The sequence below is a fragment of the Notolepis coatsorum genome (assembly GCF_963971535.1).
Source record: "Notolepis coatsorum genome assembly, chromosome: 12".
Lineage (NCBI taxonomy): Eukaryota > Metazoa > Chordata > Actinopteri > Aulopiformes > Paralepididae > Notolepis > Notolepis coatsorum.
The window spans coordinates 69,147,803-69,168,302 of record NC_140176.1 but is presented as its reverse complement, the minus strand read 5'-3'; the positions used below and the strand labels follow the sequence as shown (position 1 = coordinate 69,168,302).

The 20,500-nt window shown below is 45.8% G+C and overlaps 1 protein-coding gene across 11 annotated transcripts in view; it reads left to right on the top strand.

The window, feature by feature from the left end:
- abi1a (abl-interactor 1a) overlaps positions 1-20,500 on the top strand; it is a 99,393-nt gene that overhangs the window by 69,142 nt on the left and 9,751 nt on the right. For 2 of the 11 annotated variants that reach the window (XM_084326432.1, XM_084326437.1), the window contains exons 4-9: positions 5,674-5,688; positions 6,557-6,663; positions 8,412-8,561; positions 16,543-16,643; positions 17,726-17,839; positions 20,184-20,423. In XM_084326432.1, the coding sequence (XP_084182558.1) occupies positions 5,674-5,688; positions 6,557-6,663; positions 8,412-8,561; positions 16,543-16,643; positions 17,726-17,839; positions 20,184-20,423 (727 nt within the window). The remainder of the gene's footprint in view (positions 1-5,673; positions 5,689-6,556; positions 6,664-8,411; positions 8,562-16,542; positions 16,644-17,725; positions 17,840-20,183; positions 20,424-20,500) is intronic. The other 9 variants (XM_084326441.1, XM_084326442.1, XM_084326436.1 and 6 more) reach the window with 8 other exon arrangements.

Genomic DNA, 20,500 nt, shown 5'->3' with positions numbered 1-20,500 from the left:
ATACTCCACACATGATATAACTGATGACATACTCCACACATGATATAACTGATGACATACTCCACACATAACTGATGACATACTCCACACATAACTGATGACATACTCCACACATGATATAACTGATGACATACTCCACACATGATATAACTGATGACATACTCCAGACACTATATTGTCACCATTGTCTATGGAGCAGCTCCAAACAGAGAGATGCTTGTGTTCAGAAAGATAAATGGAGCTTTCCTAGACTGTGGAAATGTTATTTTAATTCTTAATTTTGTTGGCGTTCCCCTCGAAGACCTCGTGATGAATACACTAAGTGCAGCCACATGTTTCCCCTCTCTAGATTCCAAAAACGCTGTTTGTCCAAAAAAAGTGTTGTGTTTAGCTGATAATCAATACTCATTATTTCAAAAAGCACACGTGAAATACATCCGCAACAGTGTTGCTACTAGATTCTAAACGAAGGTCAGAAGGACATGACTATTCTACACAGGCTGTGTCATTGGGGTTGCGTTGCTAGGCAACAGCCGCAGTGTATTTCCTGTTGCAGTGTCCACTGATATCAACAGCTAGCTGGAAGTCAAACGTGGTCCATTTAGAACGTTGTCAAGTTGAAACTGTCTATACGCACACAGTGGTGTGTTAATTATTCAAGCCGTCGGGTTTCATGCATTCGTAATGGCCGTTTTGATCCGTCGGATTTAAAAAAAAAAAATCACAACCCATGCGTGTTTCTTTGTCCCCACATATTTGTTACTTAAAAATAAATCTTTAGGAAATGCGACATTAGGGGCATGCGTCCACCTACAGCACATTTCCAGCTGAAACGCTGGCGGCGCGCTGGTAGTGCTGGGATGAAGCGCTTGCGGCGAGAGAGAAAAAACGCAGCGCGTGCCTTTTGTAGCTATGGCAACGAGCTGTCACTCACCAACCTACCTGATGACAGAGAGAAAGAAATCTAGCGACAGCCATCTTGTATCACTGTTAAAAACCTTTTATCGTATTTTACTGCCGCGGTTTTGCACATATAGCATATTTTAATACACTTTATTGTATATTAATTATATAGTTATTGCCTGACACCACAGTTCGCCCTTTGCTTTTTATTAGCTTTTTATTAGTGTATTCGTGTAGTTATTAGTGTATTTGTGCTTTGTCGCGAATCGCAATGACCACCAACCAGCAGACGCTTGCCCTCATACTTCTCCTGGCCCGTCTCTTGTGGGTAGGCAGACAGGCAACTCCGGTGTCAGGTTACAATGTGTCACGAGCGCCACGGTAAATATGATTGGCTGTGATTGGTTGTCTGAAAAGGCTCATCACTCTGAAAAGTTCAGAAGTTTCCAACTTTAAACGCTGGGTGCGGCCGCACAAAAAAACTGAAAGGCGCTGAAAAAATAGCCTTTCCTATAGGCGGCAGCATGCGGCCGCATACGCTCCCTCCTCATTGGGAACAATTGAAAAAAGAACCTTGCGCCCATAAAAATGCGGTAAATGGACGCGGGCCCTTACAATGTTGAAAACATGGCTGCAGTAAAAGGTAGTAAAAACAGAACGCACACACACACACATATATATATATATACACACACACAGACGCACACACACAGTAGTCACTAGTACACTGGTCATCCATCTCTCTTATCCACTCATCTGTGTGTGTCACAACCCAAAGAGGTAATCGATATTCAACATCAATATACGCCACATTAATTCCTACAGCGCTTGCGATGGGTGTTGACACAGCTGCCAGGGCCGTCGTAGAACATCTATAACCACCGGTTTACTTACTGACCAGAATCAATGCTACAACAGCTCTCAGGTCCTGGTCCGTCGCGGCCCCCCTGGTTAACTGTGGAACTCGCAGCGTGAGTTGAATGTTAAAGACATCAGTGTTTTTGTGTTGCTTTCTTTCTTGTGTCTCTGTGTAATAACCGTGTGTGTGTGTGAATACAGAGAACCATAAACGCAGTGCACTATACACTAGGGATGTCCGATATTATCGGGAAAATATCGGTTATCGGTTTTCAAAAAAATAAATCTAAATCTCTTTTTTTTTTTTTTTTTTTTATTATACATTTCTATAACCTTTATTTACCCAGGCAAGTAAGAACAAATTAAGATTTTATTTATTGTCAAAAGTATGCATAATGTTATGTTTATTCCACAACAAGACATTATTCCGTTTTTTGGCGGGGGAAACCCTGCATATATCGGTATCGGTTGATATCGGAAATTAAGAGTTGGACAATATCGGTGTATCGGTAAAAAAGCCAATATCGAGCATCCCTACTATACACGCATCATTGACGGGGAAGATGTTTTCATATCGTTGTTTTCATATCGTTGTAGCATCCTTTTGTGAAAACAACACACGGACAATATGGAAAACGCCACAAACCACACCGTCGTAAACGATCCCTTTTGATTTCGAGTGTTTTTTTTTAACCCTTTCACTACCACACTACCAAAGGGTTAACCATTTCACTGCGACAATACAGAAGGTTAACCCTTTCACTGCCACGCTGCAAAGGGTTGACCCTTTCACTACCACACTACAGAAGGTTAACCCGTTCACTACCACACTACAGACCGTCTTCCTTCTGTAGTGTGGTAGTGAAATGGTTAAAAGCGCAATCCCGGTAGTAAAGGATCCAAGCCACCTTCAAAAGTGTTTTTACGCCGATGACACTGACTCATCCATCTTATAATCCTATTTGCCATTTTCTGTCTTCTTTTTGAAGTCGGGTGGTTGTGACGTTTCCCCTGAGCACAGCGACATCACGCTCGTCGCGTAAGCTACCGTGTAAACACAATCCTCTGACGGGTACATCAAAGCCCCACCTGCGCCAGAGTGACATGGTGTTTCTTTCCTCATTAACATGTTGAGACAATGATGTAAGGGGCTAGTGGATTAAGACATTCATTAACATCCAATTATGGCTGTAAAAATGTACAAGCCCTCAGTGGATGTCTAATCTGCTGGTCCTGGCTTCCTTTAGCCATAGATGAAGGTGAGTGACATGGTAGTATCTGATGTAATATCTACGTGTATTATGCCTGCTTTTAGAGGGGCACTTCACCCAAAACAATGCTGATCTTTTATTTTTTTTATCTACTTTTTCTCCCCATTTTCTATTTTTCTCCCATCCCAATTTTGTATTATCCAATTCTCCCCTCCCCTGTCTCGAACGTTGTTAGACCATGCCTCCCACTGGTCGGCTGCAATGTGGACGAAGCCTTGCATCACGTGTCCCCTCCGGTACACGAGGAGGCAGCTGTCGCATCTTTTCACCTGTACAGCACGATCTCTCAGCGGCGAGGAGTAACGCGTGGGAGGCTCACGCTGCCCCCGTTGCTTCCTGATTCTGCTGTAGAGACGCACCAACCGACCTGTAGGAGTCGCTGTCCACAACGTCCGATCCCCACCCACCAGCTTTCCCACCCCCTAATACTGCCAATTGTATTAGTATGAACGACCAGCCAAGCCGGAAGCAACGCAGAGAGCTGGGCTCGAACCTAGCATCTCCTGCGTTAGTGGCGAGCACCTTGCCCACTGCGCCACTTAGCCGCCACATGCTGATTTATTTATAATCTCACACACGTCCAAAATCTCTAAACCATTTTGCACAAATTAATTTAGTTTTGACCGTTATTGAGTTTGAATATGGCCACGAGTGATCAGACATTGAATTCTTGTTTTGTGTTAATTACAGCACCATGGAATGATGTAGATGGAAAGAATATCAATACCTTATCATTTCATTGAGCTGTAATTAACACAATGATTCAGTGTCCCCGATGACCTCCCTGGTGGCTTTATTGAAATGCATATTTCAACAACTGCAACTAAATGAATGTGTGAAAAACCGTTGAAGAGTTGTTGGATGTATGTGGGATTATAGTGCAAAATAAAACTGCATTGTTTTTTTGGTGAAGTGCCCCTTTAATTTCATTATCCCATTCCTACCAGAACTGATGAGAACACACACCGACTGTATACAGTTGTACTTTTACGCAAATGTAACAAATAGGTTCCCATGAGAATATTCTGATTACAGGCTGTGGAGCAGCACAGGTTTTTAGTAAAGCACATGGTATGGTCCTTAGTGTTTGAGTTGTCTGTTCTATGCTGTGTATTGACCCAAGAGAGGGGTTAGGGACCTGACATTTGATTGAGGGCCGTCCAAGAAGAAAAGGTCTCGTGTGTAGTTGCCACGGCTGTAGTTGCCTAGCGAGCTTTCAACAAGTCATTCCTAACGTCACAGCTTAGCCCAGAGGCCACATTTTTTACCTTCTTAAAAGCACTGTATAATGTTGTAGGTTAAAACTGTACTGGAACCGGACCAAATCCAATGCACGCATTTACACCTTAAGAACTCATTGCGGGGCGACAGAAACATGCCCGAGGGCCGCCATCGGCACACAAGCCCCACTTTGAGAACGCCTGCAAAAGATGCTCCCTGCATTGGCAGAAGCAAATGCTTAAATTATGACATGCTATAAGCCTTTTGAACTTTATAATGGCCTTAATCTGAAACCTGTCTGTCCTTAATTCGGCTCCGCTGTTTATTAAATGTTTTTTGCTCACTCCAGATAAAGAACTCTTAAGTTGCGAAAACATTTACGTGGTTTTTGGCGATGACATGCGGTTGGCGGTAAACCTACGACGTGCTAGCCTGACCTAGATACACGTAGTAAACTCCATTGTCTGTCTAGATCTGGTACTCGGGGCATAATGACCTTTGAACATGGAACACACTGCCGTTCATAGCTACACCCAGAGTGTTTTCTATTCCCTGGATCAAACGGCACAGGGGCACCCTCGAGCTGACCCACTCAGGAAACTCCAGAAGTAGTAGCTGCTCTCCCTGGCGGTCTCATCGTGCTACGCTGCCTTCTGTGAGGACCACCAGGGAATCTGCATTATTAACGAGCCTCTTGACTATACGTGTCAAACTGCAGAGGTCCCACGGTGTTGACTCTCACTGCTCTCCCTCTCATGGTCTGCTAAACGACTGAATGTAAAATGTAAATGGTTTAGATTGCAGCTCCAGCTCTCTCATATACAAGAGGTTGGGTTGTTGTGTGTGTGTTTTCCAAAACCCGGAGTGTAAAATCAGCACACTAGTGAAACGTAAAGCATTTTGGAGATCAAAGCAGAACATCTCTTTTTTTACAAACGAATACAACCGTTTTCTCCGGCGCACGCAGCCCACTGCACTTCAAGCGTGTAATCAGTGAGACGATGCCAATTCTTCTTATGCAAGAACAGGCGAGCAATCCAGTTTCAGAAAACCATGTCAGCCCCGGTTGAGATATTGAAAAAAACGTGTTTGACCTGCACCGCGCCGGCTGAGCCAACAGATCCGGGCAGAATTCCTCCCAGTCCCAGAGCTCGCCCCGGCAGCGGGTGTGGCCCGGTCTGGATTTGAAAGCACTGTCCTTATTGTAGACGCACATGTAACCACCGACCTTGTCAGGTCTTGCTAAATGTTTACTCGGAATAAATAGAGCGGGGGAACAATCTTTTCCCTCCCCTCTTTTTGTACTCTGGTCTCGTCTTATCCATTCACACACACGGCCCGTGTTGTTGACATGCCCTCTTTCTGTCTCTCTCTCTCTCTCTCTCTCTTTCTCCCGTCTCTATTCTTCGCCCACGCTAAGTGGCTAAAAGCAAAGGTAAGTATTTTATTCGTCACATGACTCATCTCACTGTCTATTATTGATAGACCGCTTCAAGCCCCTGTGTACAGAAACCCTCCTACGTGTGGCAGTTTGTAGTCGTTTATATAAAATAAAATCCCCATTAACCATCCCATAATCAACTTGCTGTAGCCAGTGAAGCCGCTGTCCTCTCCATAATATGAACCTCTTAACATTTACCCTCCTCCCCTCCCCCGTCCCAAGTGTGTTGTCGTTTATAATACATGTCGGCTAGCTGTCCATGTATGTGCTGTAGTTATTTTATAGGTTTCCCAGACCTAGACCTAGAGGTATACGTAGCCTAGGACATTCCCTATATATTATATTAATGACTCGAGTTAATACAGCAACTCAAATGCTATGAAAAATGCAAATGCCGTGTCGTGTCACATCTGGAGTCACGGTTCCTGTACTCTGTAGGAGTGGAACACATGGAACACATGAGGTCTTGAGGTTTCTAACCAAAGACCTGCTATCATGGAATGACTAGTCGGCTACTATTTGCAGCAGTTTCAACAGACTCTGGCTTGGCTTCCTTTCAATATGACCAATCAGATATCCTCACCAAACATTACGTAGTGTAATGTGGACAACTGCATTAAAGCACGGACATCTGGGAAGCCTGTAAAATGTTCCTTAATTGTTGTCATAGTCCCGAATGAACCCTTAGAGGTGTACGTCTTTTTAGAGCCTTTTCTCTGTCACTCTGTGATGTCATCGTCAGAATGTTCCGTGCCTAAAACGCTCGCCTCATTGAGATCATACACCCGAAAGAGTTAACTCTGTTCACCCTTACGTTTCATCCTAAAGTCGGTATATGTATTTATTTCTCCTCCGACCACAGCAGCATGGCAACAACCAATCGGTGAGAGGGGGAGGAACGCTATCGAGGACCAATCCGCCAACACAGAAGCCACCGAGCCCTCCTATGTCCGGGCGTGGCACCCTGGGGTAAGATCTCTGTTCTAGAACCAACTGTCTAATTACCACACGCTGTGACCTCTGGGCTGTTCTCAGGGGGACTAATGAGAGATGATACGACAGTCATTCACATTCCTTTTTTTAGCCTTCTTTCTTCTTTAGCTCCAACTACGTGTTTATTCGCCACAAGGGATTTGCTGATCATCATGATCTCGAGCTCAGAAATGTGTCTATTTTTAATCTGTGACCCCCGGAAACAAAAGGGTCGACAATGTTCCGCTCTTTTCACGTGTGTTGGTGTGTGAAGGGTGTCGTCTGTCACGGTCGGGTGGCCGAGTGGTGGTCGGTGACGGTAATCAGATTGTAATACAGCGATGGGAACATAACACCACCGCTGCTGAACATCCCCCTGGGTAGATGGATGGGATGTGAGACACTCCACTGCATCCGTCACTCACACCGGTGCTAGCTCAAGCCCCGCCCACTTGTCTTGATCCTCCAGTCACAACGGTTGCTTCCCTCAGACGATTCCCCCCTCCCCCCTCCCGGTTAGTTGATTAGTCAGTGAGTTTGTTCTGCTTCAGTCGACCAAGAAGTTGTTTTAGTTATTTCCTGGTAAATTATAGGTAAAAAAAAAAAGGTCCTTCTGCATGATCTCATGTGTGAAAAAGTTTCACAGACGTTTACGAGGAAATCGAATTAATCGACTAGTCGACAAAATCTTACAAATTTCTTTAGTCTATGACAGCCATATCGCAATCGGATGTACTCTCATTGTTTTGATTAATCATTAACACATTGGGCGCCGGCGGTTGTGCCCATCATTGTAGCCAGTCTGCCACCGTTGAAAGCCTATGGAGATGTTTACCTTCTTTGCAGGGCTATAACTTTTTTAATTGTATTGCTATATTGACATTACTGACAATTATCTATCGTTCCGGATGTGGGAACGTTATATTTTTTCATTCATACATTGTTGTGTTAATACCTTCGAGAATATAAGTATGTTTTTAAGCTTTTCTGCTGTAATTCCAAAAACACTAGTTATAGGCCCTGACGCATATGATAGATTATCGATTGGCGTTTCTTTCCTATACACGCTATATTAAAAAATTCAAATGTATATGATCGGTATACATTATGCTTCATCATGCGTGAAGGAAATGGGGGGGGGGGGTCGTTTATAATTCCTTGATCGTCAGTAACGGCTTTATTTAGTATGGGTTGATATATTGATCAGATGCTTTGCAGTGAAATTAATAAACAATCAAGCTGAAAATTACGTTGGTGTCCTCTTACCGTTCGCCGATGAGACTGGAGGAAAAAGATCCCAATTATTTGACGCCGATCTCCTAGATCCATTTCCGGTTTGTATGGCGCAATAAACGCCGAAATCATATTGATTATTGCGTTTCGAAAGCGATCCAAATGCACTCGAGTGTTTGTCTGGACCCACGTAACAAGATATGACTGCCGGAGGGATTTCCTCGACGCACCGACCGCCACTTCCGGTTTGCCGTGAGTGTAACTCGCCCCGACCATCCACCAGGCGGCGGTATTGAGGCGTTGCAATCTCAGACAGGGTGCCGCTGCAGTCCGGAGGGAGGCTGGATGAATTATGAATGCCAATGGACGAAAAAAAAAATGAAATATTGATCCCAAAAAACGATTCACGCCGCTGTTGGCGTTCAACGCATGGCGGGCAATAACGACTTACGCCGTTTTTGGCGACCAATGTGTTAACTGTTGAATATCCAATATCTCTCCGTCCGTGGCAGACGCAGCACCCCGTATAAGACCCTGGAGCCGGTCAAACCACCCACGGTGCCCAACGACTACATGACCAGCCCTGCGCGGATAGGCAGCCAGCAAGGCCAGCACAGCCCTGGACGCACCGCCTCGGTCAACCAGAGGCAACGCACACACAGGTAACACACACACACACACACACGCACACACACACACACACACAGGTAACTGAGGATTATTATGCACTGTGGGTGGAAGTCCACACACACACACACACACACACACACACACAGGTAATTGAGGATTATTATGCACTGTGGGTGGAAGTACACACACACACACACACACACACACACACACACACAGGCAATTGAGGATTATTATGCACTGTGGGTGGAAGTCCACACACACACACACATAGTTACACTGACGCACTGACAGGCCAATGTGTGCATACTTGTGTGCACAAAGTGTGCACACGCATACTTGCACACATTCACACCACTTACACATACAGTAGATCTAATGATTAGATTAGATTTGAATGTATTGTCATTATACATCACAAGTACAATACAACAAAAAGAGGTTTGGCATCCAACCAGAGTGCAAATGTAACAGTAAAGTGTAATAGTAATATACAATGTACAGGTGATTAAACTGGGTATAGAATAGATAAATTAGTACTACTACTGGGTGTAGTGCTAATCATGTGTATGTACAGAGTTGTAATATTAATATGTACAGTGGTACAGGTATAAACACAGTGTGAGGGACCAAGCAGCCAGACGAGGAGGACACAGTGGTGTAGGCAAAAATAAGGGTTTTATTTACCCATGAAAATACAGCCAAAACAATATTAAGGGTCTTATTTACCCATACAGAATACATAATTTACAAACGTAAGATAAGTGGTCCAAATAATAAAAGGTAGGAGTAAAAACAGACCTGAACGGAAGACGAAGACAAATGAGAACTCAAAACTATATATAGGTCCTGGCCAGACACATTAACCTAGGCAGGTTAATTGATATAACTAATATTCTACTAAACAACATCTTACAATTCAGACTAATCTAATAAACAATAAACACACAACATATCTACCAAACTGAACAACCAATAATCTTAATTAATAAGGAAATACATATAACTAAATTACAATACAATGAACCCCCCACATCTCCCGCGACATGGTTTGGTCCACCACCCCCATCCGGCTATTTAGGGTGGACCAGTCGCAGCTGCTCTGTTTGCCCAGAGCGAGGACGGCTGGCTGCAGAGTTGAAGAAACAAACAAATTAACGAGATGCATGTACTTAAACCATGTAAGTCAGTTAATAAAGAATGGATATGATATCAGTACTCAAATCTATGTGTCGTGTCTTTATGTGAAATAGAATGTGTATGTGCATCATGAATGTAAACGTTATCACATGATGTCCCATTATCACATGTCTCATTATCACAAGTCCCATTATCACATGTCCCATTATCACATGATGTCCCATTATCACATGTCTCATTATCACATGTCTCATTATCACAAGTCCCATTATCACATGTCCCATTATCACATGATGTCCCATTATCACATGTCTCATTATCACAAGTCCCATTATCACAAGTCCATTATCACAAGATGTCCCATTATCACATGATGTCCCATTATCACATGTCTCATTATCACAAGATGTCCCATTATCACATGATGTCCCATTATCACATGTCTCATTATCACAAGTCCCATTATCACATGTCCTCTTCACTACACAAGATAATTCTAACATTTGAACCCTTGCTACCAGTAACCATATAATTGACCATATAATTACATGGGAATGTGTAGGTAATAATGTCACCGGAAAGGACTCTATGCTGTCTTTCAATATGAATGTAAGCAACTTTCTAAAATACAAATGTTACAGTAGATAATTCAGATTGAAATCATTGTTCATCTAAAAACTTAAGAGGCATTTTGCAGATTTCTTAAAAAAGAAAGAAAAAAAGTTTAAAACTGAATCCTATTGTTCCGTTGTGAGGAAGACATGCGATAATCAGACATAAAACGTGGCTGCATCGGAAGGAGATGACGTCGCCTGGAGGAGAGCAGACGTCTAGTGATCTGCAGACCCTACGTCCTCAACTATTTTCAACCGTTTTAGGCCCAAGTCGAGGAAAGTCGGAAGTTGAGGAAATAGTGTCTGCAGCTCACTAGAGGGCTGCTCTCTGGGGAGGAGATTCGTCCTTGCGCGAGGCGGAAACACGCTTTTTCTCCGATCGTCACATGTCGTCTCACAACAGAACGATAGGATTCAGGTTAAAAAAACGTCAACGTCGTTGCAAGGGTTAAGTCTGTTAAGGCTCTGACGGATCCTCGCCTGAACCTGAACCGCTGCTGATACTAGTGTTGCTAAAAGCCCTGATGATGTAACGCCCCGTTTGAAACCCCAACGTCTTCATTCCAGTGTAGCATGGAAACCTCTGAGCATGGTTCTTAAGAGCCCTTCCTCAGAAAGCTCAGAGAGAGAGAGAGAGAGAGAGAGAGAGAGAGAGAGATTGTTCTCCAATCTGAGTTATGAGTAACTGAAGTCACCTCATTAGCTAAAAAGGCTGTAATGCTGACTATGATACTCATAAATACTACATCACTTTAATTTTCCTTCCCTCATTTCACTTCTCTCTCTCACTCACACATATACAAACACACACTCAGGATCACTCACTCACTCACTCACTCACTCTGTGTTCATGCCCTCTCTCCTCCAAGGCAGGTGTTATGATTAGCTTTCTAATTAGTGGTTCAATCACTCAGCAATAAGAACCACACCGGCACGGTTCATCATCACCACTGCAGCGCGGACGGCAGGGAGCGGCTTCCGACCCTCATTAACCGCTTCTTTTTGCCGTAAAGTGGTTAATATACTTAGAATACTTGCCAGTGGTGTGATTTATGCACAGCCTGTGTTTCTAGCAAAGCCGTGCCGCTTCAGACCACATACAGAATAGAACAGTCACCGTGTAGGTCCCGTCCTTGATTCTTCTCACAGACTCTCCTCAGATATTTAAAACCAGCTAAATGGAAGGTAACACACCGGCTTCTTCCAAAAACACTACAGTTGAAATGCATCGTGAGAGAAGAATGAAGCCTCGGCGATGTGAAAGTGCTGAGTCTATAGACCCGCTGAGTCAGGCTCCCAGGCTGAGAGGTCTATAGACCTGTTCCCACCTTGCCGGGCCTGTTATTGCGGTGGCATGGCTATTTGATTACAGCAGCTCTATGCTGGCTCTGCTTATTCAGCTCATCGGTCTCCTGTCATCCTCAGCTGAGCTCTAAATTCAATATGTGTGTGTGTGTGCGCGCGCGCGCGCGTGTGTGTGTGTGTGTGTGCGTGTGTGTGTGTGTGTGGAGGTGCATAATGTTTGTGGATGTGTCTCTGCTAGAGGTGGGGCTCCGATATGTTATCAGTTTTTCCTTTGAAGCCTGAAGTCAGCCGTAACACAGCAACGCTGCAGTCTGATCATGTTAGCTGTAACGTTCTGGCCAACAGCTCTGTCTGCTAGTTAGATTATGGCTTGTGTTGACCCGACACTTTGCACTGGGACTATGGCTGAATCAGGGCGTGTCACGATTAATCGGCTGAATCAAATAAACTGATTACAAAAGATAATTGATTAAAATTACTAATCTAAGATGAAGAATCTTTTCATAAAACAATTTTGTTTTTGTTTTGATCCACTTTTTCTCCCATTTTCTATTTTTCTCCCATCCCAATTTTCATATCGTCCAATTCAACCCTCCCCTGTCTTCGAACGTTGTTTCTTGCCTCCCACAAGCCGGCTGCAATGTGGACTAAGTCATACATAGCACGAGTCCCCTCCGATACTCGAGGTAACAGCCGTCGCATCTTTTCACCTGCGCGGCTCGATCTTTCAGCGTCGGGGGTCTGGACTTTGGAGGGGCCCCGCCCCCGTCGCTTCTTGATTCTACTGCGCAGGCGCACCAACCGACCTGTAGGAGACGCTGTCCACAACGCCCGATCCCCACCCTTCAGTTTCCCTCTCCGTAATACGGCCAATGTGTATTACTGTGGACGACCAGCTAAACTGAAAGCAATGTGGAGAGCGGGGCTCGAACAGGAGGCATCCTGTTCGAGCCTAGTCTCCAGCATTCGTTGCGAGCGCCTTGCCCACTGCGCCACGTAGCCGCCTTCATAAAACTATTTTATATGCATTTTTCTTTTTATTCAATCGTCTTCAGCCCTATCCAGTATACAATAAATTACAATAAATGTTTGATAAATATTGATTATTTAACCCAATTACTCATCAACTTTAGAAACATCATGCATTTATTGAACTTAAATAAAATAAAACGAACAGTGGATCTTGGATTGGAAATGTACCAATCCACTTCTCTCTCTCTCTCTCTCTCTCTCTCTCTAACACACACATGCACAAACACTTATCTCTCCCTCTCTTGCTATCACACACACACACACACACACACACACACACACACACACACACACACACAATCACATACACACACATTTACAACATAGCCTTCACTCTATCTACACACAGTACCCCCACCCCCTCTCTCTCTGTAGCAACGTTTACACACATATATACACACACATCCTTCTCATAAGTACACGTCATTATCCAGATATCTCTGTACATCATATCTATAATTAATATTATCTACATCAATGCTCCAGATCCAAATCTACAGAGATCTGGGCCGTCGCTGTAACCCGGGTCTCTCCATGTTGCAACATGTCATTCTGTCAGTAAACTCTGTCCTTAATCATCATAGACTCTGTTGTCCACCTGCGTGAATGATATCTGGTCAAATTATTCCACATCAATTTCTACAATAGTTTTCTCTATTCTCGATGATCTGGTTTTCATAATCGTTGGAAGCCAAAAATCGTAATTGAAAATAAAACGTGATTAATCGCTCAGTGACACCGTTTGCCTACTCTGGACTAAAGGCCTCTGCATGCTACAGAAACTTCAAAGCAACTGCACCACAACATCGACAAAGCAACGGTGTTGCAGACACTCTACCTTTATGCTTCTGCAAAATCAACGCGCAGCCTGTACCCCGTACGTAGCTAGGTTCCCTAGATAGATGACGCTTCCCTTCTCAACCAACCCATTGATAACAGGCAGAAGAATAAGCATCATTTTTACTTCCGGGCGGGGGGTTTCAAAATAAAAGAGCGAGTCTAAAAGCACCGTAAATACGTTTATTTTTTACAATATCTAACGTTACACGAACCTAAACTAATCTAAAGTTAGTTTAGGTTCGTGTTAACGTTAGATAATGTACAAAATAAACGTATTTCCGGTGCTTTTAGTCGTCGCTCTTTTATTTTGAAATCACCCGACCGGAAGTATTATAGTGTCTGTTGCTAGCAGCTTAACTTTTGTCAGCCGATTCTGTGCTTCAACGTAACTTCATTAGTTTCCAATGGAGAGGAGAGAAAGACCGGCTCACATGCAGCTCAAACTACCTGTTGGAATAAATTAATTGATTGATGTTTAACTTGTCCCTGTGTGTGTCCAGTCATTTCGACTAGCAAACGTTGTATTTAACATTACCATTGTATTTAGTTGGTTAGCTATGTAGCTAATGTGGATAGCATTTTGAATATCACCAATGCTAGCTGGCTGGCTACAGCTTTATTTACTAAATTATGGAGGCTTTTTAATCGTCAAGGTAAGAGAGGATTTGTCATGATCAACTGAAGGCGTATGCTATGGAACAATATGTGCTTGGGTTTTCAGAAAAAGGCCAGTTATGACGCTAATTATTTAGCTAATATTGATAGCATAGCTTGCTGCCTACAACAATGGCGGATGGTATTCCTCGCTGACCAGTATTATTCTATGACAGCCCCGCCCCCATTCACTACCAACCAATCACTGCTACGCAATACCAACGCAACGGGTCTTTAGATTAGATTTTGGACACAGGTACGCAACGCCCAAGCAACACAGTCTACAAGACTGTCTGCAACAAGCGCGCTGAAATCGCGCCGATGTTGTGTTGAAGTTGCTTTGAATTTGCTGTAGCATGTAGAGGCCTAAGACACATTAGAATACAGACAACGGTGCATTGTCTGTAAATGTAATATTCTGTTACGTTGGCACGTTGTATACTACTATTCACTAAAAATATGAAGACTGAAATGTATACTACTATCCAAAAAGAAAACGTATCTATTTTGAAAGTACCCGCATGCATATGCATATATATATATATATATATATATACAGTATGTACAGGTCATGTACAGTATATATAGCAAAGGGTGGAGGAGGAGGATGAGAATAATACATAGGTCAGGAATGTGTGCAGACCTATGGATGAACACAGAGGGATGATCACACACTGTTGTTTAGCCCCTCTCATCCCCCGTCAACCCCCTCTCTGACATGCTCCACATACAGAGATCGCTGTGCCCAGAGCGCCCCAGGCCAGACCGGCAGGGATCGGAGGGGGGGGGGGGGGGGGGGGGGGGTGCGGCAGGGTGTGTCGGGATGGGGAGAGGCGGTTTGGGTGTGTGGGGGGGGGGGGGCGGGCATTGGGGGTGTCGGTGAACAGTACTTGAATAGAGGAAATGGGGGGGTGGGGGTTGGCGGGGTAGATAAGGATGAGAGATGGAGCGATGCAGGAGGAAGACGGATCATTGGAATAGCGGGGATGAAAGAGGCCGTGAAGACTGGGTGTGGGTGAGGATTTGGCGTAAAAGATGAGGATCTAGGCCAGACGGAGAGAGAGTGAGAGTGATACAGAGACAGAGAGGAGGGGGATTAGTCAGCCAGGCCATTGATCTGAGCGCCTGGGGTCGAGCAGAGAGTGATGCAGGGCTTACAGGGACAGATGTGACATACATATGATATGGCATTCCGATAATGTCGTTAGCAATATCTGTGGTTATGGACCATCTCTATGTTGTATTGACAGTTTGACAGACACTGACAATATATATATATTAAGAACATTACAGTAAAACGTTGAGTTAATGTATTTGAAGTAAATCCATCCATTATTTCATTAAAGTAAGTAAAGCATGCGGTTATTTCAGGTCAGCCGTTAAATTACAATGTACTCTGAAAATTGAAATGGGGCTGAGCGATATAGAAGAAAAAAGATTTATATATATATAATTATTTTTTTCAAAATGTATGAGATTTTCTTTTGAGTTAATCGCTTGTCATAATGAATTTAGACAATGGGATCATGTACCACAACATAACAATATCATAATTTAATCAAAATGAAAACTATATTGATTTGATTTAATCATAATTGAATGATTTGGCTCATGTGTGTCTTGATTCAGGGTCGTAACAGAGACTTCCGCTGGCGTTGCTGCGACTGAACGGACGTTGTGCACTTGCTAACTCCTCACAGTGTAACATGAACATGTCCCTGAATAAAAACACTGTCCTCCCCCCTCCCCCTGTCTCTCCCCCTTCCCCCTCCCCCTGTCTCTTCTCCTCCCCCCTCCCCCTGTCTCTCCTCCTCCCCCTGTCTCTTCTCCTCCCCCCTCCCCCTGTCTCTCCTCCCCCCTCCCCCTGTCTCTTCTCTCCCTCCCCCTGTCTCTTCTCCTCCCCCCTCCCCCTGTCTCTTCTCCTCCCCCTGTCTCTTCTCCTCCCCCTGTCTCTTCTCCTCCCCCCTCCCCCTGTCTCTCCTCCTCCCCCTGTCTCTCCTCCTCCCCCTGTCTCTCCTCCTCCCCCTGTCTCTTCTCTCCCTCTCCCTGTCTCTCCTCCTCCCCCCTCCCCCTATCTCTCCTCCTCCCCCTGTCTCTCCTCCCCCTGTCTCTTCTCCTCCCCCCTCCCCCTGTCTCTCCTCCTCCCCCTGTCTCTTCTCTCCCTCTCCCTGTCTCTCCTCCTCCCCCCTCCCCCTATCTCTCCTCCTCCCCCTGTCTCTCCTCCCCCTGTCTCTTCTCCTCCCCCCTCCCCGTCTCTCCTCCTCCCCCTGTCTCTCCTCCTCCCCCTGTCTCTCCTCCTCCCCCTGTCTCTTCTCTCCCTCTCCCTGTCTCTCCTCCTCCCCCCTCCCCCTATCTCTCCTCCTCCCCCTGTCTCTCCTCCCCCTGTCTCTTCTCCTCCCCCCTCCCCCTGTCTCTTCTCCTCCTCCAGCGGCAGCAGTGGGGGCAGCAGCAGTAGGGAGAACAGCGGCAGTAGTGGGATCGGCATTCCCATCGCCGTGCCGACGCCCTCCATCCCCAACTCTGGCCCAGGTGAGGTCGCTGCTCCTCCTGCCTCTCTATGTCCGATAGGTACGCATTCCGTACGTCCGGTCTGCTTCGCGATCATGGACAAAAACACTTATCACAATTCACAAGCGTACAGGGTGTGTGTGTGTGTGTGTGTATCTGCGTCAGAAAAGATAACATCCCGTTTTAGACGCTGGACGAACAAGTAGATATTGGTTGGCGAATACCTCGGAGGAGGAGGAACCGCATAACATTGCTTTTAGAGGAACATTGTTTTCAAACTTTTATCTAAAGATGGTAAGTTAGAGTGTTGTGTGTTAATAAGAGATGGTAGAGTTCTTTCTTGTTCGCGCTCCCAAGTGATTTGGATTGACATCCCATTACAGCAAAAATACACGGGCTGTCCAAAAAAGAAAACCAAGTGTCAACACAGAGTTTTACGGTTCTTGGGTGCAAAGGGGTTCAGTCAGAAAGGTGTAAACGTAGTGAGTGCTGTGTGACAGGGCCAGTGGTTCCAGACTACGCCACACAAAGCCTGTGTTTATCAGACAGGGATTACGCAGGTCCATTGTGTTCTTGGCACAGCTGATTGTCTAACCTACTCTGTAAGTAGGCCAAGCCGCGCCACAGTGGAAGAGTAATAGCCCGGTTCAACCAAACACAGGCTTTGCGTAGGAATGTGTGCAGCAACAAATGATACGAATACGGGGTAAATAATTCACACGGAGAGCATTAAAGAGGAGAGATTCCCGAATGAGTCGAGGTGTGTAGGACCGCGTTTACCCCCGCGCCCGTATTGGTGCCGGGATCGGCCCGGCCACTTACCGAGACCGGCCGCCACGGCGCTCTGCCTGTAAGCTCGTCACCGTGGCAACGCGCCGCTCATGCCCCGAACACAAAGGAGTGTGTCCAAGTGTGTGTGAAAGACTGCCTTGAGAAAGCGTTTGAGTGTTCTTCCACCCCCAAAGAGTCTGTTGAATGAAGTGAGTGGTGTTATGTAATGGCTCAGTGTGCATTATGACTGCGCTCGCCAGCTGGTGTCACAGCACCCGGCCCCCCGCCCCGAGTGCTCCCTTAACGCTTCGGCCTTGACACGCTTGTTTCAGTCCCGTCCGTGTCCACTCCTCCCGGGGCTCCTCCACCTCCTCCACCCCCTCCTCCTCCTCCACCACCTCCTCCTCTGCCAGGGCTGGGCCCCACGGTGGCAGCGCCAGCTATAGGTGAGACTCGGAGAGACCCTCTGTTAGGGCTCCCCTCCTCGTCACGTCTCCTCTCCACGCTGTGTGGACCAATCGGCGGGGCTCTTCACTGCGGGGGTGCATGGAGGATGGTGTGTGCGTGGGCTGCATACCTGCTTTACAGTTGTGATTCAGCTTGTGCACATGGCTCTGGCTGGCCTTTTATTTGAATCATGGTTCATGGTTAATTGTTTCGGTGATGATGGTGATGGTGATGATGGTGATGATGATGGTGGTGGTGGTGATGGTGGTAGTGGTGGTTCCTCCTCTATATTCCTCTTCAGTCTACTCTAAGTTTGGTTAAAGAAAAACAAAAAAAAACTCTCAAATGGAAGGAATGCCAGGTGAGCATGCATTCCAAGCTGCAGAATCATTTAAATTGGAAATGTGCATTTGGCCTAGAGCCATATCTACTGAGCATTATTCGCTCTCCCGGTTGATGTATGAGATGATAAGATCATCATTATATATTCAAGAAGAGGAATAAAATTGTCGGTTCTATGTACAGTAGACCGGGACATTTATTTACCCCGAGGCATTTTTAGGAGACATTTCCCGTACAGGTAAGTACTGCTTTGTTTTAAAAGCTTTTCTATCTCCTGGAAATGGCCTTTGGTTAAATTTAGATGGAGGTGCAACCAGCAGGATGAGTGGTTGAGAGATTTATCTCTGCAGGGCTGAACTGTATCCCACTAGATGGTTTTTTGCGTGCGTGCGTGCGTGCGTGTGTGTGTGTGTGTGTGTGTGTCTGTCTGTGTGTGTGTCTCTTATGTTAATAATCCTGACAACTCTTCATTATCGTTCGAGATGATCATTTGAATTATGTGCGCAACAGAAGGTTTTCATCCCCAGGTAATCAGTGAGATCTTAACCGTTTACTGGCCCATTACTTCCAGCAGTGACGTTATGGAGGGAGGTTTGTTGGTCGGGTTGTTTATTTGCTCCCGAGTTCTTCCTTCCTCTGTTCTTCCACCCATCTCTCTCTCTCTGAGAGTAGAGCATCTCCCGGGACCCGTGTTTTGCTATCTAGGACTGTCAACAGGAAATACCCCAGTAGTAGGAGCCAAAACAGGAATTCCTCTTGCACACACACATACTGTACACACACACACACACACACACACACACACACACACACACACACTGCCTTGCGGGCCTTGGAGTCTTTTAATGGCGTCCAATATTTCTTGTTATGAATAATGCCGATGTGTGACAGACTGACGGACAACGTTATGGAGTTCGACACGACTCTTAGAAAATACATGAGTGTGTTTGTTGTCCCGCTGTGAATGAAACCGCGGCGATGACTCTTGATGTGGACGCCAGCAGTCTGGTCTCAGACGTGCCTCTCTCAGGATCCTGCCGTAGAGCTGTCTGGTCTCAGACGTGCCTCTCTCAGGATCCTGCCGTAGAGCAGTCTGGTCTCAGACGTGCCTCTCTCAGGATCCTGCCGTAGAGCAGTCTGGTCTCAGACGTGCCTCTCTCAGGATCCTGCCGTAGAGCAGTCTGGTCTCAGACGTGCCTCTCTCAGGATCCTGCCGTAGAGCTGTCTGGTCTCAGACGTGCCTCTCTCAGGATCCTGCCGTAGAGCAGTCTGGTCTCAGACGTGCCTCTCTCAGGATCCTGCCGTAGAGCTGTCTGGTCTCAGACGTGCCTCTCTCAGGATCCTGCCGTAGAGCTGTCTGGTCTCAGACGTGCCTCTCTCAGGATCCTGCCGTAGAGCTGTGGGAAACTGCATCAACATGTTTAGAACAAATATGTGTGATGAAGGAAATTATTTTCACTGCTAAAACTTTATATATATATATATATATATATATATATATATATATATATATATATATAAATCTTCATTAAAATCCATGAAAAGGCGGTCAGATAATTGGCAGATAACACGCCCATCGCCAGCCCTTCTTGATGCCACTGTTTTTCCTCTGTCATATGTATATATTTTTTTCTTCTACTGTACATGTAATTATTGCAAGACCCTCTTGGTAGTCATGTGAAATATAACACGAGAATCAAATAACCTGGCCGTTCACCTGAGGAACGATCCCTATGTGCCCTTCCCCCCTCGCTCTCTCCTCTTTCTGATTGGTGGTTGATGCTGTCTATCTTATCAGGTTTGGGGTCCTAACCAATGATTAGACGACCAGAATCTAATATATTCTTACAGTCTGATTCTAACTGATTGATATTCTGGGTCTCCCTGCCTCTCTCTCTCTCCCTCTCCCTCCCTCCCTCCCTCTCTCTCTCTTCTATCTAACCCCTCCCCTCTTCACCCTTTCCGCCTTCCTCCTGTCGTCTGGGCTTCTTCTCCCCCTAGCGGTGGCTCCAGGGCCTGGCCTGGGTCCGATCCCCATGTCCCAGTTCGGAACCATCTCGCGGCAGATCTCGCGGCACAACTCCGCCAACTCCTCGGTTTCTATGGTTTCGGCCACGGGCACCTACCGCCGGGCGCCGTCCGTCACGTCCCAGTTCTCCCTGCAGCAGCAGCAGCAGCAGCTACAACAGCAGCAGCAGCAGCCTCACATTAACGGGGGCCCTGGCTACGGCCAGAACTCAAGTAAGAGACACCTTCGCCCGTCGTCGTCGTCGTCGTCCCCCCCCCCCCCCCCCACGCACATCACAGCCTGCCTTGTG